Source organism: Grampus griseus (assembly GCF_964374135.1).
Source record: "Grampus griseus genome assembly, chromosome: 17".
NCBI classification, from domain to species: domain Eukaryota; kingdom Metazoa; phylum Chordata; class Mammalia; order Artiodactyla; family Delphinidae; genus Grampus; species Grampus griseus.
In genome coordinates this window covers 45289318-45316866 of record NC_139011.1, presented here as the reverse complement: position 1 = coordinate 45316866, position 27549 = coordinate 45289318, and the positions used below count along the sequence as shown (strand labels likewise).

At 33.7% G+C, this 27549-nt stretch overlaps 2 protein-coding genes across 5 annotated transcripts in view; one reads left to right on the top strand and one right to left on the bottom strand.

Annotated features, from left to right (window-relative positions):
- Nucleotides 1-3291, top strand: part of NECAB1 (N-terminal EF-hand calcium binding protein 1) — a gene marked incomplete at both ends in the record, with an annotated part of 274029 nt that extends 270738 nt beyond the window's left edge. Inside the window, one exon of the mRNA XM_082674826.1 lies at nt 3266-3291. Within this exon, the coding sequence (XP_082530952.1) occupies nt 3266-3291 (26 nt within the window). The remainder of the gene's footprint in view (nt 1-3265) is intronic.
- A 1467-nt stretch (nt 3292-4758) lies between these two features.
- The window catches only part of LOC309835579 (uncharacterized protein C8orf88), a 42024-nt gene continuing 19233 nt past the window's right edge, over nt 4759-27549 (bottom strand). For all 4 annotated transcript variants that reach the window (XM_082675145.1, XM_082675146.1, XM_082675148.1 and 1 more), the window contains exons 5-6: nt 8775-8881; nt 4759-6614 (exon numbers count right to left, since the gene is read on the bottom strand). In XM_082675145.1, the coding sequence (XP_082531271.1) occupies nt 6591-6614; nt 8775-8881 (131 nt within the window). In that variant the 3' untranslated portion in view covers nt 4759-6590. The remainder of the gene's footprint in view (nt 6615-8774; nt 8882-27549) is intronic.

Genomic DNA, 27549 nt, shown 5'->3' with positions numbered 1-27549 from the left:
ACAAAAATTATTTGTTCATCTACCCATCCATTCAATTACCAATTAAACATACTTTTACTGAATGTTAATAAGTGCTAAGCACTGGGGATACTGGGGTTCCTAGCCTGTTTACTAGCACTGATTGAGCTCCAGTTATGAACAAGCATTGTGTTGGGAGCTATAGAGGGTACAAAGTAAAAATACAGTCCCTACCTATAAAATGCTTTCTGTCCAGTAGGAAAGACAAATGTTTGCAGAAAAATAACAAGCTCAGGACATACATAATAGTTACCTATTAGAGTCATAATGTGCTATGTGAATTTAGAGGAGTGGATTGCCTCTTTAACAGTTTTTAATGAGGAGATGATCCTTGAGCTGGACTTTAAAAAATTAGATTTGGACAAATAAAGATGGAGAAGAAGGGTACTTAGAGGTAAATTGTAGACATGAACAAATGTAAGAAATGTTAAATGTGCTGTGTTAATTGGTGCAAAGATATGATTAAAGCATAAGGTTTGTATATGGTACATGTGCAAAGAGAGGAGAGAGTAGGAAATGGGAGTTGAAAATATAATAAGGAATTTTAACTTTCTTCTTACAGTATTATGGAGCCATTAAAGGTTTTTGAGAGGGCTAGTGAATGCTCTAATCAGTAGTAACTGTGGCAGGAGGGAGAAAAGTGAATGTCATGAGAGGAGAGAAATTGGTCAGGCAGGGCAATAATCTAGGCCAGGAAAAAAAAGCATCTGAACCAAGACGATATCCATACAGTTCCCTTGCAGATAGAATTTTCAGGAGTTAACCATAGCAAGATGATGGTTGAAGCCGGGCGTTGGTGAGAAAGTGTGTAGGTAAGAAGAAAATATCTAACAGAAGCCTGAGGAACTGCCTTTATTTAAAAGGTTGGGAGAGAAAAGCCTCCTTTCATTAAGGAGACTGAGGGGAACCAGAGATAGGAGAGTCACAGTTACAGAGTATCAAGGAAACCAAAAGAGGAGTAACATGCAAAGTACAGTGCTCCTCAGGGGGCCTGTGTAGGAGAGCATGACTGAAGAGAATGGGACTGAAAATTGGATTTGACAAGAGAAGTTTTAATAAAATGGTAGGAATTTTAAAATTAGGGTAGATTTTGATGGATTGGCAATAAATGGAAAATGAAGAAGTCAATTCTGGAATTGAAGCTAGGTGAGGAGATGGGGAGATCAGGTGTGAATGCTTTCAAGTTGGCTGACTCTGACAGTCTCAGCCTGATTTTTTATATTTACTCTAGATCTTAAGGGCAGGTTTATGCACTATTAGTATCATTGGTACATGTATTCTATTACTCTTTCTCTCTCAGAGCATTTCCTAATTTAGAGAGAAAAACTGAGTACAGATAAAACTGGATCAATTCCTGTTCTCAGAATTCAGAGTGAATACAATTTAATGCCTTTTAATTGCTACCCTATTTTTCATGTGTGTGTGATTTTCACATCACATCTAATTTCTACAACCACTGGAATTTGATAGAAAAAAAAGTTAGGCTTGATTCTAACACAATTTTAAAAACCTACTTCAAACAAGATTTTTAACATCTATTGGGTCATCCTACTCTATTCTAAACTGAAAGTTCTATCACTGTTAACAGCTGACTTCCCTTGGGAACAAACAGCAGATATATCTCCCTGGACAAAAAGCTGAAATTAGCTTATAAATATTATTTATGATTTTAATGTCCATATGACTTATATTTGTAACAACTAGTTTTGTGCATTTTGTTTATGTAGTTTTGAAATGCTGCATATATTTTGACCTAAAATAAAAATCTGAAAGTTATTACAGTTAGAAACACACAATGAGTGGGTTTGTATTACTAATTCACAAATAACAATTTCTAATAAGACTTTTTTTTTTTTTTTTTTTTTTTTGTGGTACACGGGCCTCTCACTGCTGTGGCCTCTCCCATTGCGGAGCGCAGGCTCAGCAGCCATGGCTCACAGGCCCAGCCGCTCCGCGGCATGTGGGATCTTCCCGGACCGGGGCACGAACCCGTGTCCCCTGCATCGGCAGGCGGACTCTCAACCACTGCACCACCAGGGAAGCCCAATACTGCTTTTTAATTAAGATTTCTAAGTGGTTTACTTAAGATACATCTTAAGAAATAAAGCAGGGACTTCCCTGGTAGCGCAGTGGTTAAGAATCTGCCTGCCAATGCAGGGGACATGGGTTCAAGCCCTGGTCCGGGAAGAGCCCACATGCCACAGAACAGCTAAGCCCGTGCACCACAACTACTGAGCCTGCGCTCTAGAGCCTGTGAGCCACAACTACTGAGCTGCGTGCCACACCTACAGAAGCCCATACGCCTAGTGCCCATGCTCCATCCGCAATTAGAGAAGTCACCTCAGTGGGAAGCCCGAGCACCGCAATGAGGAGTAGACCCCGCTTGCCGCAACTAGAGAAAGCCCGTGAGCAGCAACAAAGACCCAACTCAACCAAAAATAAAAATAAATAAAACAATTTATTTAAATAAATAAAGCAAATAAACCAGTCTTCACTAGATACAAAAATATAAACCAAAATATATTCCTATGAACTCTCAAATATAAAAATCACTTAAATGAGGCATACTGGAATATGGAGCCTATGCTGATAAGCTATCATAAAACACCCAGACAAAAAGAGTATGAGAATTGGTCTGTGGAGCAGAATATCCCTTGGCAAAGGAGAAAGCCTTATGGTTATGGGAAAAAAGGATACATAAGAAAGTAAGATCCTATTGCCAGTCAGTGTATTATTTAAACAGCTTTGAAAACAAATTTTAATCCTTCACATTTGTCTGTTTCTCACCTCATTCCACCAATCTTACTTCTTTGACATAGGTTTGTCTTTGGGATACTTACATTTACTGGGGAAAATATTCCTAATTTTACAATACAGATATACTAAAAAAATATTATTTAAAACACATCCACTTACTTATACCCAAACTTTCTGAACTGGGAAGATTAAAACAACAACAACATGATTTTATCTTCAGGGTGTTTATAATCTCATTGCCAAGACAATCTCTATTCATATATAACAAAAACTTTTTAGTTAAACTGCAACCAAGTGCCAAAAGCTATGGTACAACTAACAAGTGCACAGGAAAGTTCAATCAAGTCAGGAAACAATAACTTGAAAGATAAGTAATTATACAGACTAAAGATGAGGGAAAATAGTCTCTTTAAGAATGACTTGCACCTTGAACTAACTTAGCCCTAGCAGTTATTTTCATTATTTAAAAAAACTCTTTTTCTCTTTTCAGCTTCATGGTGGATCCTGAACAACTAGCTGTTCCTTAACATTTTCTTTATGGTTCCAAGTAAAAAACAACTGTTCTTATCTGAAATGTGAATTAGAAAATTCTCTGTACTTATTAATCTACTCTCTACTTTTGTTTAAATATATTTACCCTAAGATGTGCACTCTTCTTAAATGTCTTCTATCATTTTATCTTTCATGTAAATTTTAGCTCAACTTTCAAAGTTCACTATTATCCTCAATATTTGCTGCTGTATTGCTACATACAATAAACCTAAAACCCTTTAGTCTCAAAATCATAATATATGAAAAGTATACATATAAAGTAACAAAATTGTTATGATAGAGAAAAAAACATTTAAAGTGAGAGCTTTTAGACTATTACTTCATAGAACAGCTTCTGTAGATCTGTCATAAACTATAAAGGTTAAATCAGTGTTTTGTGATTTTTTAAGTATCTGCTTTACCATGAGTGAAATGTATTCTTCAGTAATACCTACTCCATTCCCAACTCAGGATCCTATAACTACTCACTTTATGTTACTTAAAAAGCTAATACATGATCCAATATGACTGGTATCCTTATATGCAGAGAGAGAGAGCAGGGATGCAGTGCATCCCTGTTGTTTAAGCTTAAAAAAACATTAATACATGAGCATAAACCAATCTTCATTATAACCAATAGAATCTCTATCCATCTGTCAAGTTATAAACTGGTTTTTCATAAGTGAGCAATTCTGTGACAGGGTACCATTTAGTAATGTAACACCATTATATCATTTGTTAAGAAAATGTGGTTCAAAATTTTTGGCACATGATCCAGAGGTCTAACTTTACTTATGAAAAATAGACATTTGCATTTAAATAATGATTTCAAAATATTTTAAAACCAAAATTTTAACCTAAGTGAACAAAGAATTATAAAACAAGTATAAACTTTAGGGAAATAATAAAATATGTACTGGACAAAAAACATCTATTTTTTCAGTTTCAACACTAGAATGACTACAATCCCAGTTTCACTAGAAAAACTAAAACTATGTACCTTATATATTCTGCTGTACAAGCTCATAAATTAAATATTTTTAATAAAATCTCTTTTATTCTGATAAATGCTGCTAATGAAAATGCAATGCATATAGAAATTTGTTTATTCTCTAGGCCAAATTCCTCTGAAAACACAGGTCTTCCAGGAAACAAACATAAGGTGAATTTTTCCTTTTCTTTTTTTTTTTAACTCAGACAAAAAGGAAGGTTGAACTAAAATTTTGTTTTTTAAATATAAAAGTTAACCTAACATATTTTCTCAAACTAACTTTTACCAACACCTTTGTGTACTCTCAGTCCTCATTTAGTCTAAATAAAATTAAAGAATTTTTAATAGCTTCTACTAGAAATAGGTAGTAAATATTGACATACACACGTGTGTGTATATGTTTGTGTGTGTGTGTGGTCATTTCTAAAGATGATAAACACTATGAAACAACACCTGGCTCAACTCTTTTAATTTATATACAAAGCAAAGAACAACATGAATGGAGATGTACAATGATTATTCAAATAAGCTATACATATGTACAAAGGCAAATAGATAATAAAACAGTCTTTGCAGTCTCACTCTGATTATATACAGTAAGAAAGGATCAAAAGACTTTGAAACCTCGGGGACTTCTACTATACAAACTCTTCTTGAAAACGCTGGTTATAAATGATTTCAAAAATAGAAATTATAGCTAATCAATATATTGTTCTGGCCAGTCCATTTCTGTATCAGATTCAGAAAGTACATCAAGTCTTTTGGATACTAGGCACTTTCCAAAGTTAGGATGGTAGTATGACTTTAAATGGGGTCTGCCCTCAGTAACAGTGCTAAATGGAAGGGCTCTTTGGATTCCAAATTGGAATAGGTTCGATCATATTTTTTTTAACTAAAGTCAACAGACTTGGACAATAGGCAAATAATAAAGCAAACCAATTTAATTATATGGTAATTCTGACCCCAGCTCTTTTTAAATTACTTTTTTATTGAGATGACCCCAGCTCTTATATAAATTACATGTATTTTTGTGTATGTGTGTGTAATCATACACATATAAATACTAGAAGCTATAATATAAAGGGAAATAGTAGGGCAAAAATGAGTGTAAAAAACTGGGCCGTAGGTGTAAACTCATTTTTAAGTAACCAATAAATTTATGGCTAGTGAAGGTTCTTTTTTTTTTCCTACTTGAAAAGCAATCTTTTTCTGGTGAACAAAGCAATTAAAAGTAGTATACTAAAGACCAAGTTGGGAAATCTGCCATGGACTAAAGTTTGAATCTGGGTAACAAGTCTAAAGACCAGTGAAGAAAAAGGTACTTGTTTTAGGAGTTCAGAATTCAGTTTAAGATAAACTTTCTGCCAAATGATGTCCTTGAATGCCTTGCCAATAGACCCAGGGATCTGAAAGAATCTGAGGATAGAACTAGGGAGAGTTTACACTTACCTTTATATGAGCAATTCTTTGTGACACTGTGCTGGAACAAACTTTTCTTTTTAACAAGAGTGACAAATTGCAGGAGATTTAGTGTATAGAATTTCTAGGAGCTAAAAGTTTAAACCTCCAAATTCTTCATCCATACACTTGTTATAAGAAATTACAGCACTGAAACTTAATGCACCTCAATTATTTGCAAATGCCTCAATTATTCCTCTTTTGGAAATAAAAGAATATTAGACAATGTTGTTATTATCACAAACCTACAGAACAATCATATATTTGAAAAGAAATACTTCTTAAAATATTATCCCTCCTATCACTGAGAACTATTCATTGAACATCCTGAATCATTCTAAACCTCTAGAGAGATTGTAATGATCCTTTCAAGTGCTGGTATGAAATCAGTGGGAAACAAAACAAAAGCAACTTTAAAAGCAACAAGAAATTATGTATCATATATACATCATAGCATATACTTTATATTTGAGAATCCTTACAGCTTACATTTTCATTCCATTATTACAAGTGATGAAAAACAAAAATTGCAAGTAGCATGCAAATTATAAATACAGTCTTCCCATTTCACTAACCAAATTCCTACTTTCCAGTGTTACTTCCCAATTTATGCAAGAAACTGCCTGCAAAGCTGAAACTGATTAGAAAATTCTTTATTGTTTAAAGTATCTCTTTCTCATTTTAGGAGAAACCAAATATCCAACCATCAAAATTAAAAATAAATTGAATTGTTACAGTCTGTTACAGTTATTGTTACTAGATCCACTTCATTTGCAGGTGTCCAAAATATAAAATTAGTAATTCTTTATCTTGAAATACATACATTCTCAAAATGCTACTTAAAGCTTTGGTTGTTTTCCTGTAATAGAGAAGAAAAAGTTAACTTATCAATTAGATTGAATGAATGTACCTTTTACTAATTAGTTTATCAAACCAAATGTTGTGACCTATTGTTTGCAGATCTAAATGCATGTTACTATAGAAACTATTAAGTAACTGGAATTTGTCAAATAAAGTAGTTCTTCTGTGTTTAGTAAAACTTATATAATACATATATTATATTTAAATATATTAGATTGTATTCAAAACCCGTTGTTCTGTTTTTGTGGTACCTAATTTTTAGAAAATATTATTAATGCATAAAACAAAAGTAAACTCAAAATAATGCGTAGGTCAAACTTCTATTGACAAAATAAAATGTTGTTAGAAGTGGAAAGCCTTCAAATGAGAAAGCGACTATATTTTATATAGCACTGAAGTTTAGATTTATTCTTATAGACCAAGGATTATATGCCCTTAAGATCTCTGAACAGGTAGAAAAATTCAAATAACATCAAGGATGCTTTACCTCATTAAATATTCCTGTGAGCAAGGTATTATGAAAAAAACTTCTAAATTTATGCTTTAATTTTAAAAAGAATTGGCTGGATGTCTGCAAGGTAGTGAGTTTAAATTAAGAGCCATTGATACACTATGAATAAACTAAAATACAAAAAATTGTAATTATGAAAAAAAAGCTATGGATTCCAAAGGGTAAGAAATCCCCCAAATGGAGAACACAGGAGGTATTTTATATCTCACATTTGACCCATTCTTAGCATACCTATATTCTGAACTCATCTCAGTAGAATACTACAGGCATTCCTCACTTTACTGCTCTTTGTAGATACTGTGTTTTTTACAAATTGAAGGGTTGTGGCAACCTTGCATCAAACAAGCCTGTGGGTACCATTTTTCCAACACCATCTGCTCACTTTGAGTCTCTGTGTTATATTTTGGTGATTCTCCCAATATTTCAAACATTTTCATTATTATCATTATATTTGTTATAGTGATCTGTGAACAGTTATCTTCAATGTTACATAGTGAAAAGATTACAACTTGCTGAAGGCTCAGATGTTGGTTAGCATTTTTTAGCAATAAATAACTAAATTGTTTTTTAATTAAGATATGTAAATAGTTTTTTTTTTTTTCCAGACATAATGCTATTGCACAACTAAGAGCAGTATAGTGTAAACATAACTTTTATATGCACTGGGAAACCAAAACATTTGTGTGACTCCCTTTATTGCAATATTTGTTTGGAACCAAATTTGCAACATCTCTGAGGTATGCCTCTATACCTTTTATACACCTTTACCTGTATAAAATGGTGTTTATGAAAACTATAAATAAAAGAAATTCAAATTCCAGTCAAAATGGAAGTAAAGACCATAAAAGATGAAAATCAACACCTACTGAGTACATAATGAGAGATAAGTACCATGCTAAAAGCAATTTCATACATTTCATTTAATTCTAACAATTAGAAATCATCCCCTTATCACAATTGCAAAACTGAGGCTCAAGAACGTTAAGTGACTTGCCTAAGTTTGAACAATATACCAGTACACAGGTGGAGCTACAACTTGAACCCAAGCCTGACATGAAACCCATGTCCTTTCCAATCAATATCCTGAAAGATACATGTATGTATTTACTGTGTGTATTTACTTTGATAGAATTTGATGAGGTGACACAGAAATATAAAGGGCTAAGAAACAGCAAAGATGTGTTGAAGAATAGTTGTGTTGTTTTACTGTATAAAAGGAGTAACTGAACAGAACAGAGCGCCCAGAAACAGACCACATGTAAATATATTGCCACAAAGGTGGCAGAGGACTATCCTTTTGCTAAATATTGCTAGGATGACTGGATATCCATGCAGAAAAAAATAAAACTTCACCCCTACCTCACACCATATAGTAAAATCAATTTCAGGTGAGTTATAAAACTTAATTGAAAAACAAAAATATTTCCTAAAATATGACAATTCCATTCTATTTTTGACAGAGTGGTAATTACTTGCAGTAATTGGTTATACTATACATTTAGATTTATGTACTTTTCTGAATTATATTTCACAATGAGAACATTAAAAAGGTTTAAAAGACACATATTTTAGAATTAAAACAATACAAAAATCTTTAAAAGATAAATATTTAGGATTAAAACAATACAAAATTAGAAAACTACTTACTGGTTTTTGAAGTACAATGGGATGATCAGGCAGAAAGTCTGGTTTTTTTCTGCAGATGGAAACACTTGAGAGCTTCAACAGAAAATCTCTGCTGTATTTGATTCTCTCTGTAGATATCAAAACATCAAATGTAACGTTATAAAGCACAGAACTCTCCCAGAACACTTTTTGGCTCATTTCTTTCTGGATGTCCCTTAACTGTCCATTATTTTATAAAATGGTAAGTAGCTTTTATGTAAAAGAGAAGTGGGGAAAAAGCTCGGACAAACATCTACTGCCTCCAATTTTCCTTTTACATAGAAACAAAGCCAATTAACCAAGGAAACATTTCAGAAACTTGGTAATGCATTGCTTCTTTTATCTGGTTTATTCATATCTAGTAAAGAAATCTTCTTTTATAAAATATAACAGGTATAACACCTATTGGGCAATTCAGATCCTAATAAGCCTATGGAAATGGAACCCTAATAAGCCTGTCTAGTCTTTATATTAACTTACTAAAAATTTAATACAATCCAATAAATTCAAGAAACATTTATTGTAGATAATGGTGAAAAAGGTCCAAAATAGGGTCCCTATCTTCAAGGGGAACAATGATTCAAATATTTGCAGATTTCTCATCAGAGACTATCACCATCTTGGTCTATATGAGACCATTTGCTGGGCCAGAAATAGTGGAGCTATAATCTTTAAATTTCCAACAGAAAAGGACTGACAACCTAGGTTCCCATATTGTGAAATAATAGAAAAAATATATATATGGGTTTCTGTCCCTGTTCCTGGCACAAACATCCTTTCCCTTGTAATTTCCTAAGTGATAAGAGCACTAGGGGCGTCTTTTGTTCTAATATTTGTTCCTTGACACTAGTTCCTGACACAGAGCTGCTAAATCTCTTAAAATTTTCTGGGTGATTTGGTCTTCTGTTCTAATGAGGTGACTCTTGGTGGGCTCCTGGATGGGGGCTGATCACCAGAAAGACCAAGCCATGATTAGAAGCTTGGAACTTTCAGCCCCACCCCTACATCCTCTGAGAAGGGGAGAGGGGCTGGAAATTGAGTTAAGGGTCGATGGTGCCTACGTGTTGAAGACTCCATAAAAATCAAAAAAGTAAAGGGTTTGGAGAGATTCTGGGTGGGTGAATACATCCATGTACCAGAGAGTGGTGTAACTCAACTCCACAGAAGCTCTTGCACTTGCGACCCTACAAAACCCTGCCCTATGTATATCTTCATTTGACTATTCACCTATATTCTTTATCATACCCTTAATTATGTAATAAACTGGTAAATGTAAGAAAGTGGTTTCCCTAAGTTCTGTAAGCTGTCCTAGAAAATGACAGAATCCAAGAAGGGGGTCTTGGGAACCTTTACCTGTAACTGTCATCGGAAGTGGAGGGTAGTCTTATGTGACCAGGCCATTACCCTGTGGCATCTACATTAATTCCAGTTTATATCAGAATTAACTTGAATTATAGGACACCAAGCTGGTTTCGCAATGAATTGCTTGATATGTGGAAAAACCTCACATCTAGTGTCAGAAGTGTTGTGAGTATAATAGAGTATTGAGAGTAGAGGAAAACACAGGAGGAGTGTAGTTTTTCCCTTATACATAGCCAGTGAAAAAAATCCTTCAGGAATGCATATGAAGTAAAAAACATTTTCAGATGAAAGAAAACTAAAAGAATTTGTCATCAGCCGACCTGATCTATAAGAAACACTAAAGGAAGTCCTCCAGGTTGAAGGGAAATGATACCAGACAGAGTCTTTCATCTTAAGATTTAAAGGAGAACAAAAGAGAGATGGCAAATAGCTGAATAAATATAACAGACTCCTTTTTCCCCCCTTATCTAAGTTTTATGAAAATATGTATGATTGTTGACAAGCAAAACTTCTGACACTGCCTGGTGAGATTTCCAAGGTATGGAGATATGATGCATACAGCTATAGCAAAAAGATCAATGCAGGGGAATAAAGGAAAGGAAACTACATATGGTTGCAAAGTTTTGCCATCACTGTTTTGCATGAAGTACAATATTAACAAGTACACTGAGAAAGTTAGATATTATAATCCCTAGATCAACCACTTAAAAATACAAAGAAATACAGCTAAAAATACAATAGATATAATTAAATGCCAAAAATTAAACTTAACAAAATCCAAAGAACAGGGGGAAACAAAAACAAACAAAAATGAGGACAAACAGAAAACAAATAATAAAATTATATGCCTAAATTCAACCATATCACATTAAATCTTAATGGTCTAAACCAGGGTCAGCAAAATTTTTCTGTAAATGACCAGAAAGTAAATACTTGAGGAGTTTGGGACATATAATCTCTGTCACAACTACTCAACTCTGTCTTGTAGCAGAAAAGTAAACACAGATAATAACTAAATAAAGCATGTGGCTGTATTCCAATAAAATTTAATTTCCAAATTGGGCATTTGGCCTGAGGGCCATAGTATACTCACTCCTAAGATAAACACTGCAATTAAAGGCCATAAATTGACACAACAAATAAAAAGAGACACTGTTACATGCTTCCTGCAAGAAATACATATTAAACATAAAGACACAGATAGGTTGAAAGTAAATGGATATAAAAAGATATACCACACAAAGACTAAGAACAGGAAGGCTAGAGTGGCTCTTAACATTAGATAAAGAGATAACAATTATCAATGTGTTGTGCCTAAGGACAGAGTTTCAAAATGCATGAAGCAAAAATTGACAGAAATAAAGGGGACAACACACAATTCCACAAAAATATTAGGTAATGTAAAAACCCTTCCCTCAGCAACTGATATAACTAGACAAAAGAAAACCCAGAAAAGACACAGATCTTAACAATACTATGGACCACCTTGATTTAACTGACAATTATAAAAGTTACATCAACAACTGCAAAATACAAATTATATTCACAGAGATATGGTACAGTAACCAAGACAGACTATATGTTGGCTATAAAATAAGTTTCAATAAATTTAAGAGGCTTGGAAAAAAGAGGACTCAAATAAATAAAATCAGAAATGAAAGGGGAGACATTACAATTGATACCACAGAGATACAAAGGATAAGATTATATTATGAACAGTTATACGCAACAAATTTGACAACCTCTAAGAAACTGATAAATTCCTAGAAACATACAACCTACCAAGACTGAATCATGAAGAAATAGAAAATATGAAATTGAATCAGAATCAAAAACCTCCCGACAAACAGAAGTCCAGGACCATATGGCTTCACTGGTGAATTCTACCAACCATTCAAAGGAAAATCAATACCAATCCTCAAACTCTTCCAAGAAACACTCCCAAATTCAATTTATGAGGCCAGCATCACCCTGATGCAAAAACCAGAAAACAATGCCATGAGAAAAGAAAATTACAGGCCAATATTCCTGATGAACATAGATGCAAAAATCCTCAACAAAATATTAGCAAACCAAATTCAACAATACATTAAAAGGATCATACAGCATGATCAAGTGGGATTTATTCCAGGGATGTAAGGATGATTCAATATCCACAAATCAATCAATGTGATATACCACATCACAAAATGAAGGACAAAAATCATATGATATCTCAATAAATACAGAAAAAGCATTGGACAAAATTCAACATCCGTTTATGCTTAATACTCTCAACAAAGCAGATATAAAGGGAATATACCTCAACCTAATAAAGGCCATATATGACAAGCCCACAGCTAACATACTCAATGGTGAAAAGCTGAAAGCTTTACTTCTAAGAGTAGGAACAAGACAAGGATGGCCACTCTTACCTCTTTTATTCAATATAGTATTAGAACTCCTAGCCAGAGCAATTTAGCCAAAAAAAGAAAAAGGTATTCAAATTGGAAAGGAAGAAGTAAAACTGTCACTATCTGCAAGTGACATAAAGAAAACGCTGAAGTCTCTACCAAAAACTGTTAGAACTAATAAGTGAATTGAGTAAAGTTGCAGGACACAAAATCAATATTCAAAAATTTGTTGTGTTTCTATACACAAATAAACTATCAGAAAAAGAAACTAAGAAAACAATCCCAATTGCAATTGCAACAAAGAATAAAAAAACCTAGGGATAAATTTAATCAAGGAGGGAAAGACCTGTATGCTTTAAGACATTAATTAAAGAAAATGAAGATGACACAAATAAATGGAAAGATATTCTGTGCTCATGGATCACAAGAATTAATATCATTAAAATGTCCATATTACCCAAAGCAATCTACAGATTCAATGCAATCCCTATCAAAATTCCAATGGCATTTTTCACAGAAATTGAACAAAAATTCCTAAAATTCCTAAAATTTGTATGGAATCACAAAAGAACCCAAATAGCCAAAGCAATCTTGAGAAAGGACAACAAAGATGGAGGTAACACACTCCCTGATTTCAAACTATATTACAAAGCTATAGTAATCAAAACAGTACGGTATTGGCCTAAAAACAGATGTATAGATAAACGGAACAGAATAGTGAGCCCAGAAATAAACCCACTAATATATGGTCAATTAATATACAACAAAGGAACCAAAACTATACAATGGGAAATGGACAGTCTTTTCAATAAATGGTATTGGGAAAACTAAACAGCTACATGCAAAAGAACGAAACTGGACCCTTTACTTTACACTATACACAAAAATTAACTCAAAATAGATTAAATGCCTGAATGTACGACCTGAAACCATAAAACTCCTGGAAGAAAATATAAGCAGTAAGCTCCATAACACTGGTCTTGGCAATGATTTTTTGGATTTGACACCAAAAGCAAAAGCAACAAAAAGTAAAAATAAATCAGTGGAACTACATCAAACTAAAAATCTTCTGTATAGTAAAGGAAAACATCAACAAAATGAAAAGGCAGCCTACTGAATAGGAGAAAATATTTGCAAATCATATATCTGATAAGGGGCTAATATCCAAAATATATAAAGAACTCATACAATTCAATAGCAAAAAACCCCAAACAACCTGATTTAAAAATGGGCAGAGGATTTGCACAGACATTTTTCCAAAGAAGACATACAGATGGCCAACATATACAAGAAAGGATGCTCAATATCACTAATCATCAGGGAAATGCAAATCAAAACCACAATGAGCTATCACATGTTAGGAAGGCTGTCATCAAAAAAACAAGAAATAACAAGTGTTGGCGAGGATGTGAAGTAAAGGGAACATGTGCACTGTTGGTGGAAATATAAATTTGTGCAACCATTAAGGAAAACAGTATGAAGGTTCCTCAAAATCAAAAACAGAACTACCACATGATCCAACAATTTCACTTCTGGGCATTTCTAAAGAAAACAAAAATACTAATTCAAAAACATATATGCACCCCCATGTTGATTGCAGGACATCTACAATAGCCAAGACATGAAAACAATCTAAGTGTTCACTGATGGATGAACGGATAAAGCAAATGTGGTATATATATATATATATATATATATATATATATATATATATATATATACATACACACACACACACACACACACACACACACACACACACACACACACACTGGAATATTATTCAGGCATAAAAAAAAGGAAATCTTGCCACTTGCAACACATGGATGGACCTTGAGGGCATTACGATAAATCAGACAGAGAAAGACAAATACCGTATGACCTCACTTATATGTGGAATCTTAAAAACAAAACAAAACACCCCACAAACTTACAGATGCAGAAAACAGATTGGTGGTTGCCACAGGTGGGGCTAAGGGGTAGGTGAAGTAGGTGAAGGGGGTCAAAAGGTACACATTTCCAGTTATAAAATAAGTCCCAGGGATGTAATGTATACAGCATGGTGACTATAGTTAATATTACTGTATTGCATATTTGAAAGTCACTAAGAGAGTAAATCTTAAAAGTTCTCATCACAAGAGAAAGAAAATTTTGTAACTATGTATGGTGACAGATGTTAACTAGACTTACTGAAGTGAACATTTCACAATATATACAAATGTCAAATCATTATGTTGTACACCTGTAACTAATATATATGTCAACTTTAAAAAAATGCTAAAAATAAAAAAATAAATTTAAGAAGCTTGAAATCATATAGACTATATTCTCTGACAACAAAGTAAATTAAGAAATCTATTAATAAGATATCCAGAAAAATCTCAAATATCTTAGAAATTAAATAACATACTTTATAATAATTCACAAGTCAAAGATAATAAGGAAGTTAAAAATAGTTTAAACTTAATGACAATTAAAATATAATGTAGGGCTTCCCTGGTGGCGCAGTGGTTGAGAGTCCACCTGCCGATGCAGGGAACATGGGTTCGTGCCACGGTCCGGGAAGATCCCACATGCCGCGGAGCGGCTGGGCCCGTGAGCCATGGCTGCTGAGACTGTGCATCTGGAGCCTGTGCTCCGCAATGGGTGAGGCCACAACAGTGAGAGGCCCACGTACCGCAAAAAAAAAAAAAAAAAAAAAAAATGTAAAAATTGCTGCAGTGCAACTAAAGTAGTGCTCCAAGGAAAACATAAATTCTTTATTTTAATTGAAGTATAGTTGATTTACAGTATTGTGTTACTTTCAGGTGATTATATATATATATAATATTGTGTATAATATAAAAACATAAGTATATAAATATACAAAATATATATTTTTTCCCATTATTTTTCATTATAGGTTATTATAAGATACTTAATATAGTTCCCTGTGCTGTAGAATAAATCTTTGTTGCTTATCTATTTTATGTATAGTAGTTTGTATCTGTTAATCCCATACTCCTAATTTATCCCTCCTCCCCTTCCTTTCCCCTTTGGTAACCACCAGTTTGTTTTCCATGTCTGTGAGTCTATTTATGTTTTGTACATAGATTCATTTGTATTATTTTTTAAACTACATATATAAGTGATACATATAATATTTGTCTTTCTCTGTCTGACTTACTTCACTTACTATGATATTATCGAGGTCCATTCATGTTGCTGCAAATGGAAATATTTCATGCTTTTTTACGGCTAATATTCCATTGTGTATATATACCATATCTTCTTAAGGCAACTGACTGTTGATGGGCACTTGGGTTATTTGCATGTCTTGGCTATTGTAAATAGTGCTATGAACATTGGGGTGCACATGTATCTTTTTGAATTAGAGTTTTCATCTTTTCCAGATACATACCCAGGAGTGGGACTGCTGGGTCATATGATAACTTTATTTTTAGTTTTTTAAGGAACCTCAATACTATTTTCCACAGTGCCTGTACCAATTTATATTCCCACCAACAGTGTAAGAGAGTTCCCTTTTCTCCACACCCTTTACAGTGCTTATTATTTGTAGACTTTTTGATGATGGCCATTCTGACCAGTGTGAGGTGATATCTCATTGTGGTTTTGATTTGCATTTCTCTAATAATTAGCGATGTTGAGCATCTTTTCATGTGCCTGCTGGCCATCTGTTATGTCTTCTTTGGAGAAATGTCTGTTTAGGTCTTCTGCCCATTTTTTGATTGAGTTGTTTGTTTGTTTGATATTGAGTTGTATGAGCTGTTTGTATACTTTGGAAATTAAGCCCTTGTCTGTAGCATCATTTGCAAATATCTTCTCCCAGTCCGTAGGATGTCTTTTTGCTTTGTTTATGGTTTCCTTTGCTGTGAAAAGCTTTTAAGGTTGACTAGGTTCCATTTGTTTACTTTTATTTTTATTTCTTTTGCCTTGAGAGACTGATCTAAGAAAATACTGCTATGATTTGTGTCCGAGAATGTTTTGCTTATGTTCTCTTCTAGGATTTTTATGGTGTCATGTCTTATATTTAGGTCTTTGAACCATTTTTGTAAATGCTGTGAAGGAGTATTCTAATTTCACTGACTTACATGTAACTGCCCAGCTTTCCCAACACCACTTGTTGAAGAGACTGTCTTTTCTTCATTGTATATTCTTGTCTCCTTTGTCATGTATTAATTAACTGTAGGTGTGTGGGTTTATTTCTTGTCTCCTCTGTCATGTATTAATTAACCTTAGGTGTGTGGATTTATTTTTGGCCTCTCTATTCTGTTCCATTGATCTATATGTCTGTTTTTGTGCCAATACCATGCTGCTTTGATTACTGTAGCTTTTTAGTATTGCCTGAAATCTCACAGGAGGGTTATTCCTTCAGCTTTGTTCTTAAACATTCCGTTTTTTTAGTTTTGTAATTTTTTTTTTAAATTTAAGTACAGTTGATTTACAATGTTGTGCCAATCTCTGCTGTACAGCAAAGTGACTCAGTTATACACATATAGACATTCTTTTTTTATATTCTTTTCCATTATGGTTTATCACAGGATATTGAATATAGTTTCCTGTGCTATGCAGTAGGACCTTGTTGTTTATCCATCCTATATATAATAGTTTATATCCCAAATAGCTAATCCCAAACTCCCAGTCCTTCCCTCCCCCATGTCCCTCCCCCTTGGCAACCACAAGTCTGTTCTCTATGTCTGTGAGTCTGTTTCTGTTTTGTAGATATGTTCATTTGTGCCACAGTTTAGATTCTACGTATAAGTGATATCATATGGTATATGTCTTTCTCTTTCTGACTACCATCACTTGTTCTTATACATTCTTATAAGAGAATATCTACAACATATGACCTAACAATCCACCTAAAAATGCTATAAAAAGGAGAGCAAACTAAACCCAAAATAGAAGAAAGGAATTCATAAAAAGGAAAAATCACCAAAATAGAAAAAAATATATAAAATTAAAATGCCAAAAGTTGGTTCTTTGAAAAGAGAAACAAAATTGACAAATCTCAAGCTAGACTAACTGATAAAGAAAAAGAACACAAATGATCAATATCAAAGATAAGAAAGGGGTTATCACCACAGTCCTATAGACATTAAATAGAAAATAAGAGAATACTATGAACAACTTTAAGCCAACATTTGACAACTTGGATGAATTGGATATACTATAAGTTCTTGTGTGGACCTATTTTTTCATTTCCCTTTGGTGGAAAACTAGGAGTGAAACTGCTGGGAGGAAAGGAGAGATTGCTGCTGCACAATGTGGAAGAAGTGAAAGAATTTTCCAGTGATGGAAATGACTTGTGGCTTTTAAAAGAACTAATGGCTAATACTCAATTCCAAGTTGTTCTCTGGACTATGCTGCCAAATAAAGAAATTGAGGAAGGCTATTAGGAAGTAAACCTGAAAGATGAGAAGATGAAAAATAAGAAATAAAATATATGAAAATTAGAGAAACAATCAGAGTCAAGTAGGCTAATGTTACTAATATATTACTAATATAATAGTTTTAGGAAGAGAACACAAAGAAAATGGAGATGAGAAACATTATCAAAGAAATATCCACAAATTTCCACATCAGAAGAACCTAAGTCTTGAGATCGAAGAAGTTCACCAATTGCTCAGGAGAAAACTTTGAGTTAAAAAAAAAAGACTACAAAACAATAGGAAATTTCAGAAAACCTAAGGTAAACACACAATCCAAAATACTTCCAGAGCAACAATGGCAAAACAAAACAAAACAAAAAAACAGAAATAAAAGACAAAGCCATTTACTAAGGGTCTTGGAGAACTGGGGATCAGAATGGCACTGGACTTCATAGAATTAAGAGCCAATTAACATAGACTGCTAGAAAATAAAGCAAAATGCCTTAAAATTTTAGAATGAAAATAATTTTCAACCTGGAAATTTAAAAAATCAAATTCTATATTTAATCAACACAAGGGAAACCCAGCTTGTTCTTGTGAGTTCCCAAAGCACAGGCTCCTGAGGTTGAAGATTCACTCACTGTGTTTCACTCAGCAGGTTTTGACAGCACTACCAAGCAGAGCTCTACTAATTCTTATTTTCATCCTCTTCCTCTTCCTCCATAGCTTTATTGAGGTATAATTTACATAGTATAATATTCACTCATTTTGAGTGTACAATTGAATGATTTTTAGTATATTTACAGAGTTGCGCAACCACTGCCCCAATCTATTTTTGTTTTTTCGATCTAGGCAGTGAAGGAAATCTCTGCCAAATCATTAGCTGACCATGAAGATATCACAAAAGAGACCTGAGTGGCCACAAATGAGAAATATAGAACTTTTACAGCAACTATCATCAGATACCTCACTCTCATTTGTTGTCACTCTCCATTCCCAATCCAATCTAGGCAATCATTACTCTGTTTCTATAGATTTGCCTTTTCGAGACATTTTATATCAGTGGAATCATATGATATCAGATCTTTTGTGTCTGGCTTCTTCATTTAGCATAATGTTTTTAAGGTTCATCCTCAACTCAGCATTTTCTATCCAACCAAACTACCAATCAAGTGTGTAAGTAAATACACAGATTAAAAGAATTCACCAACCCAATGTCCTTTACAATGAAGCTCCTGGAGAATGCACTTGAGCAAAATGAAGAAAGAAGAAAGCAAAGGAATTAAGAAGAGAGTGATGTCAGCGAAAATTGCCAAGTAGGGAACTCTAAAAGTCCTTCCCTCCACAAAAGCAACAAATAAAGTGTCAAAAACTTCCAGAATCAACTTTTTCCTAAATTCTGGAATTTAATCAAAACCTTGCAAAAAACAGGGGAATGCTTAGTGAAGAAAAAATCAGCTAAATTTGGTAAAGAGTTTTGTGGCATTTTAACTTGCCTGGGAACAGCTCCACCAACCCACTTTGGCTGTGGCCTTGAAAATAACAGGTCTCATTCCTGATTTAGGTTCCCACTACTAGAGAGAGAAATACAGACCAGTCTCAAAGAATAGTGGTGGCATTTTTTTTGACCTCTCTGGTGGCTCCCCGAAGAATCATCTCAAAGGCCTTGCCTATATTTCACCTAAGAACTCTCCCAGGTCTGAGGCTACTATCTGAATCTATTTGTCAAAACTTTTATATGGAAATGTATTAGCCACTTCCACCTAGGAAGGGATAACAACTGGAGCAAACAATAGGCAAAACAAAAAACTCAGGAGGAAAGGCTAGGGAAAGAGATGTGTTGGGGAATAAAGGCACTGAAAGACTCTCAGATGTTCCAAGGAATTTAGAAGGCTACATGCATGCTAAAGGCTAGGCTCATGCTCACAGAAAGGCTTGAGGAGTTCCCAAGCTCTCACCCCTGGCTGACCTTCAGGTTCCTCACAAGCAATAAGTGAAGGCAAAGGCAGAGCTGTAAACTTCCAGACTGAGTACTGAAGGCACACTCCAACACACACACAGAGGTCATATGCAAAGACTGGGAAAGGGCTTTTTTTCTTTTTTTGGTTCTAGGTATTAAAGGAAATCTGTGCCAAATCATTAGCTGACCATGAAGATATCAAAAAGACACTTGAATGGCCACACATGACAAATAAAGACTTTATACTATTAGTTCAGAAAACTCATTAAGCAAAAAAAACAACAATTACAACAAGCAAGAACAACAGACCCTGGGAAGGGGGGAAAATCTGATTTCCACAGTTAGCACATTATAATACTCAAAATACCCAGTTTCAACAACAACAAAAAATACAGGGCATGGAAATAATAAAGTATGGCCCACACACAGGAAAAAAGAAATTAATAGAAACCTTCCCTGAGGAAGCAGAGATATTGGACTTACTAGAGAAAGACTTCAAATAAACTAATTTAAATATGCCCAAAGAGCTAAAGGAAACCATGAGAAAAGTGTCTTGCCAAAATATCAATATCATTAAAATATCAATAAAGAAATGGAAATTATAAAAAGGAATCAAATAGAAATTCTGGAGAAGAAAATTACAATAACTGAAGTGAAGAATTCACTAGAAAGGTTCAACAGTAGATATGACCAGGCAGAAGAAAGAAGCAGCAAATTTAAAGATAAGTCAATGACATTACCCAATCTGATGACTGGAAAGAAAAAACAATGAAGAAAAATGAACAGTGCCTAAGGTACCTGTGGGACTACACAAGAATACCAACAAATGCATAATGGAAGACCCAGAAGGATAGGGGAGAGAGAAAGGGCAGAAAGAATGTTTGAAGAAAAAATAGCAGAAAATTTCCCAAATTTGATGAAATACACACACTGACACATCCAAGAAGCTCAACAAATTACAAGCAAAATACACTCAAAGAGATTCACACTCAGATGCATTATAAGCAAACTGTTAAAAGACGAAGAGAAAATCTTGAAGAAAAGCAGCAATTTATCACTTACAAGGGATTCTCAATTGGAGAAAAGGCTGATTTCTCATCAGAAATTATGGAAGCCAGAAAGCAGTGGGATGACAAAGTTACTAAAAGCAAAAAACACGTCAACCAAGAAATCTATATCTGGAATACTACCTTCAAATGAAAAGAAATCGAGACATTTGTAGATAAACAAAAACCGAGAGAGTTCATTGCTTGTAAACCTGCCTTACAAGAAATGCTAAAGGAAATCCTCAGGCTGAAATAAAAGGACAGTACACAGTAATTAGAATTCACACGAAGAAATAAAGAACACCAGTAAACATAACTACATAGGTAAATATAAATGTCAGTATCAATGAATTTTTGGATGTGAGTCCTCTTTTGTCCTGTATGATTTAAAAAACAAATACATAAAAATGCAAATCTAGGTTGATAGATTATGCAATGTATAAAGACAATAACAACATAAAGGTGGGATATAGCTATATAAGAGTAAAGTTTTATATAATTTTGAAACTAAATTGATATTAATTCCAACTAGATTGTTGTAAATTCAGTTATTCCCCAGTGCAACCACTAGGAAAATAACTAAAATATATATGACAAGGGAAATAAAAAGGGAATAAAAATGATACACTAGGAAGAATCTATTAAACATAAAAGAAGGCATTAATGGAGGAATTGAAGAATAAAAAAAGATAAAAGACTTATAGAAGACAAATAGCAAAATGGGTAGAGCTGTTCTTCCTTATTAGTTATTACATTAAATGTCACAAACAATTAAAAAGCAGAGATTGGCAGAATGGATTAAAAATATGATCCAATTATATGTTGTCTAAAGATATTCACTTTAGATCCAATCACAAAATAAGCTGAAAGTGAAAGAATGAAAAAGATATTTGATGCAGACAATAACCAAAAGAAAGCTGGAGAGGGTATACTAACATTAGATGAAAACGAACTTTAAGACAAAAATTGTTAAAAGGGAAAAAAAAGGATATTATGTAACGATAAAGGGGTGAATTCATTAAAAAGAAAACAATTATAAACATATATGTACCTAACAACAGAAGGAAAAACTGACAGAATTGAAAGAAGAAACACACAGTTTAACAATAACAATTGGAGCCTTCAAAACCCCACTTTCAATAATGAATGAAAAACTAGACAGAAGATCAAAAAGGAAAGAGAAGACATGAACAACACTATAAGCCAAATAGACCTAACAGACTATACAGAACACTTCAGTCAATGACAGCAGAATATACATTCTTCTTAAGTACACATAAAACATCCAGGACAAACTATATGTTAGACCACAGAAGTCTCAAAAAGTTTTAAAACACTGATATGCAAAGTATTCTCTCTGACCACAATGGAATGAAACTACAAATCAATAACAGAAGTAAAACTGGAAAATTTACAAATATGTGTAAATTAAAAACATATTCTTAAACAACCAATGGGTCAAAGAGAAAAATAACAGAAGACTGAGAAAACACGTTGAGACGTGAAAACAAGGAGACAACATACCAAAACCTATGGGATGCAGCAAAAGCAGCACTCAGAGCAAAACATACAGCTATAAATGCCTATACTAAAAAAATTGCTCAAATCAATATCTAACATTAAACATTAAAGAACTAGTAAAAATAAGAGCAAACTAAATCAAAAGCTACAAGGATGAAGGAAATAAAGATTAGAGTGGAGATAAATGAAATAGAGATAAAATAGCAACAGAGAAAATCAACAAAACAAAAAGTTGGTTATTTGAAAAGTTTAAAATTGATGAAGACTAAGAAAAAAAGACTCAAATTACTAAAATCATAAATGACTTTGTATCCTGTAACTTTGCTGAATTCATTAGGTCTAAATTTTTTATGTGGATTCTTTAGGATTTCTACACATAAGACCATGTCATGTGTGACTGGAGAATACTTTGTCCTTTCCTATTTGAATGTCTTTTTTCTTTTTCTTGACCAATTGCTCAAGTGACAGCTTCCATAATGTTAAGTAAAAGTGGTGAGAGTGGGCATCCTTGACTTGTTCTTTATCTTAGAGGGGAAAGCTTTCAGTCTTTCACCAGTGAGTACAATGTTAGCTGTGGGTTTTCCATATTTCCATATTTCCAATGTTAGCTGTGGGTTTTTACCTTTTGTCATGTTGAGGAAGTTCCCTTCTATTCCTTGCTTCTGAGATTTTACCAAGAAAGGGTATTGGGTTTTGCCAAATGCTTTTTCTGCATCAAATGAGATAGTGATGTATCTTCTTTGCCCCTGCCTTCTGTTAATGTGGTGTATTATACTGATTAATTTTAAACTGTTGAACCACCTTTGTATTCTTGGGATTAATCCCACTTAGCCATAGTGCATAATCTTTTATTGTGCTGCTAAATATGGTTTTCAAGTATTTTACTGAGAATTTTTGCACCCGTATTTTAAGAGATATTGGTCTGTAGTTTTCTTTTCATGTGATATCTTTGTCTGGCTTTTATATCAGAGTAATATTGGTCTCATAGAAGAGCTGAGAAGTGTCCCTTCCTCTTCAATTTTTTGGAAGAACTTGGGAAGGACTAGTATTAATTCTTCTTTAAATGTTTGGTAGAATTCACCAGTAAGGCCAACAAATCTTAGACTCTTCTCTGTTGGGAGATTTTGTATTACAAATTCAATCTCCTGATGTTTTATAGGTTTACTCAGATATTCTATTTCTTCTTGAGTAAGTTTTGGTAATTTCTGTGTTTCTAGTAATTTTTCTATTGCATCTAAATTACCTAATTGGCATACAATTAATTATTCATAATTTTCTCTTATGATCCTTTATTTCTTTAAGCTCATAGAAATGTCCCCACACAAAATCAGTGGTATTTTATACACAATTAATAAATAACACAAAAAGGAAATTAAGAAAACCAGTTTTTTAGCATCAAAAATAATATGTAGGAATACATTTAACCAAAGAGGTATAAGGCTTGTACACTGAAAACTGTAAGAAACTGCTGGAAGAAATTAAAGAATACCTAAATAAATGGAAATATATCCCATGTTCACAGATTGGAAGATTCAATATTGTTAAGATGGCAATAATCCCCCAAAGTGACCTACAAATGCAATGCCATCCATATCAAAATTCCAACAGTCTTGTCTTTTTCTTTTTTTTTTTGCAGAAATGGAAGCACAGATTCTAAAACTCACATAGAATTGCAAGGGATCTCAAATAACCAAACAACCTGGCAAAAGAACAAAGTTGGAAGACTCATACTTCACAATTTCAAAACTTAATATAAAGCTATAGTAAACAAAACAGTGTGGTACTGAAATAAGGGTAGACTTACAGATCAAGGGAACAGAACTGAGAGTCCAGAAATAAACACATAAACCTATGGTCAAAGGTTTTCTACAAAGGTGCCAAGATTATTCAATGAAGAAAAAAACTGTCTTTTTAAGAAATGGTGATGAGAAAACTGCATACCTAATGCAAAAATATAAAGTTGGTGTCTTACAGTTTTCAAGTACAGGTGTTTTTTTTTTTTTTGCGGTACGCGGGCCTCTCACTGTTGTGGCCTCTCCCATTGCGGAGCACAGGCTCTGGGCGCTCAGGCTCAGCAGCCATGGCTCACGGGCCTAGCCACTCCATGGCATGTGGGATCTTCCCAGACCAGGGCACGAACCCGTGTCCCCTGCATCAGCAGGCGGACTCTCAACCACTGCACCACCAGGGAAGCCCCCAAGTACAGGTCTTTTATCTCCTTAGGCAGGTTTATTCCTAGGTATTTATTCTTGTTGACGCAATTGTAAATGGGACTGTTTCCTCAATTTCTCTTTCTGAGCATTTGTTGTTAGTGTATAGAAATGCAACAGACTTCTGTATATTAATTTTGTATCCTGCAACTTTATCAAATTCATTGATGAGCTCTAGAAGTTTTCTGGTGGCATCTTTAGGATTTTCTATGAATAGTATCAGGTCATCTTCAAACAGTGACAGTTTTACTTCTTATTTTCCAATTTGGATTCCTTCTATTTCTTTTTCTTGTCTGACTGCTGTGGCTATGACTTCCAATACTATGTTGAATAAAACTGGTGAGAGTAGGCATCCTTGTCTTTTTCCTATCTTAAAGGAAATGATTTCAGCTTTTCAAAATTGAGTATGATGTTAGCTGTGGGCTTGTCATATACAGCCTTTATTATGTTGAGGTATGATCCCTCTATGCCCACTTTCTACAGAGTTTTTATAATAAATGGATGTTGAATTTTGTCAAAAGCTTTTTCTGTGTCTAATGAGATGATCATATAATTTTTATTCTGCAATTTGTTAATGTGGTGTGTCACAGTGATTGATTTGCAGATATTGAAAAATCCTTGCATCCTGGAATAAATCCCACTTGATCATGGTGTATGATTCTTTTGATGTATTGTTGGATTCAGTTTGCTAATATTTTGATGAAAGTAACTGAAGATGACACTAATATTTGGAAAGATATACCTTGTTCATGGACTGGAAGAATTAATATTATTCAAATGAGCATTCTGCCCAAGGCAATCTACAGATTCAATGCAATCCCTATGAAAATATCAATGGCATTTTTCACAGAACTAGAACAAATAATTTTAAGATTTGTATGGAAACACAAAAGACCCCAAATAGCCAAAACAATCTTGAGAAAGAGGAACAGAACTGGAGGTATCATGCTCCCTAACTTCAGACTATATACAAAGCTACAGTAATCAAAACAGTATGGATAAACAAAAAGGTCTTACTGTATAGTACAGGGAACTATATTCAATATCCTGTAATAAACCATAATGGAAAGAATATGAAAAAGAATATATATATATGTGTGTGTGTATGTATAACTGAATCACTTTGCTGTACATCAGAAACTAACACAACATGGTAAATCAACTGTACTTCAATTTAAAAAAAATAACAGTAGGATACAAAACATACACATAGATCAATGAAATAGAACAGAGGGACCAAGAAATGAACCCATGAATTTATGGTCATTTAATCTACCACAAAGTAGGCAACAATATACAATGGAGAAAAGAAAGTATCTTCAATAAGTGGTGTTGGGAAAACTGGATAGCTACATGTAAAAGAATGAAACTAGAACACTCTCTAACACCATATACAAAAATTAACTCAAGATGGTTTAAAGACCTAAATGTAACACTGGAAACCATAAGATTCCTAGAAGAAAACATGGGTGAAACACTCTTTGACATAAATTGTAGCAATATGTTTTTGAATCTGTCTCCTAAAGCAAAGGAAATAAAAGCAAAAATAAACAAATAGGCCCTATTAAACTTAAAAGCTTCTGCACAGCAAAGGAAACCACTGACAAAACAAAATGATAACCTACTGATGGGAGAAAATATTTGCAAATGATATGACCAATAAGGGGTTAATATCTAAAATACATAAACAGCTCATACAACTCAACATCAAGAAAACAAACAACCCAATTAAAAAATGGGAAGAACACCTGAATAGACATTTATCCAAAGAAGACATAGAGATGGCCAACTGGTACATGAAAAGATGTTCAACATCGTTAATCATCAGAGAAATGCAAATTAAAATCATAACAAGATAGCACCTCACACTTGTCAGAATGTCTATCATGAAAAAGAACACAAATAACAAATGTTGGTGAAGATGTGAAGAAAAGGGAACCCTGGTTCACTTTTGTTGGGAATATAAATTAGTGCAGCCACTGTGGAAAACAGAATGGAGATTTTTCAAAAAACTAAAAATAGAACTACCATATGACTCAGCAATTCTATTCCTGGGTATTTATCTGAAAAAAATGAAAACATACATGCATCCCAATGTTCACAGCAGCATTACTTACAATTGCCAAGATATGGAAGCAACCCAGTGTCCATCAACAAATGAATGGAATTAGAAAATGTGGTATACATATACTATGGAATATCACTCAGCCACAAAAAAGAATGGAAGTTTGCCGTTTGTAACAACATGGATGGACTTGGAGGGTATTATGCTAAGTGAAATAAGTCAGAGAAAGACAAATACTGTATGATATCACTTATATGTGGAATCTGAAAAATGAAAGTAACTATTAAATATAACACAAAGAAACAGACTCACAGATATAGAGAACAAACCAGTGGTTACCAGTAGGGAGAGGGAAGGGGGAGGGGCAATATGGGGGCAGGGAATTAAGAGGTACGAACTACCATGTATAAAATAAGTAAGTTACAAGGATATATAGTATAACACAGGGAACATAGCCAACATTTTATAATAACTATAAATGAAATATAACCTTTAAAATTGATTCAGTATTCTGCATACCTGAAACTTACATAATATTGTACATCAACTATACCTCAATTTTAAAAAGTGAATGTTGGCTTATAACTCACACCATATACAAAAATTAATTCAATGGACCTAAATGTAAGAGCTAAATGTAAGAGTTAAAACTGTAAAACTCATAGGGATAAACCTTTATGACCTGAGATTTGGCAATTTCTCAGAAATGACATCAAAGGCAAGGGCAACAGAAGAAAAAACGATAAATTGGACTTCAACAAATTTAAAAAAATGTGTACATATAAGTATACTATCAAGAGAATGAAAAGACAAAGGAAAAAGTCCTTG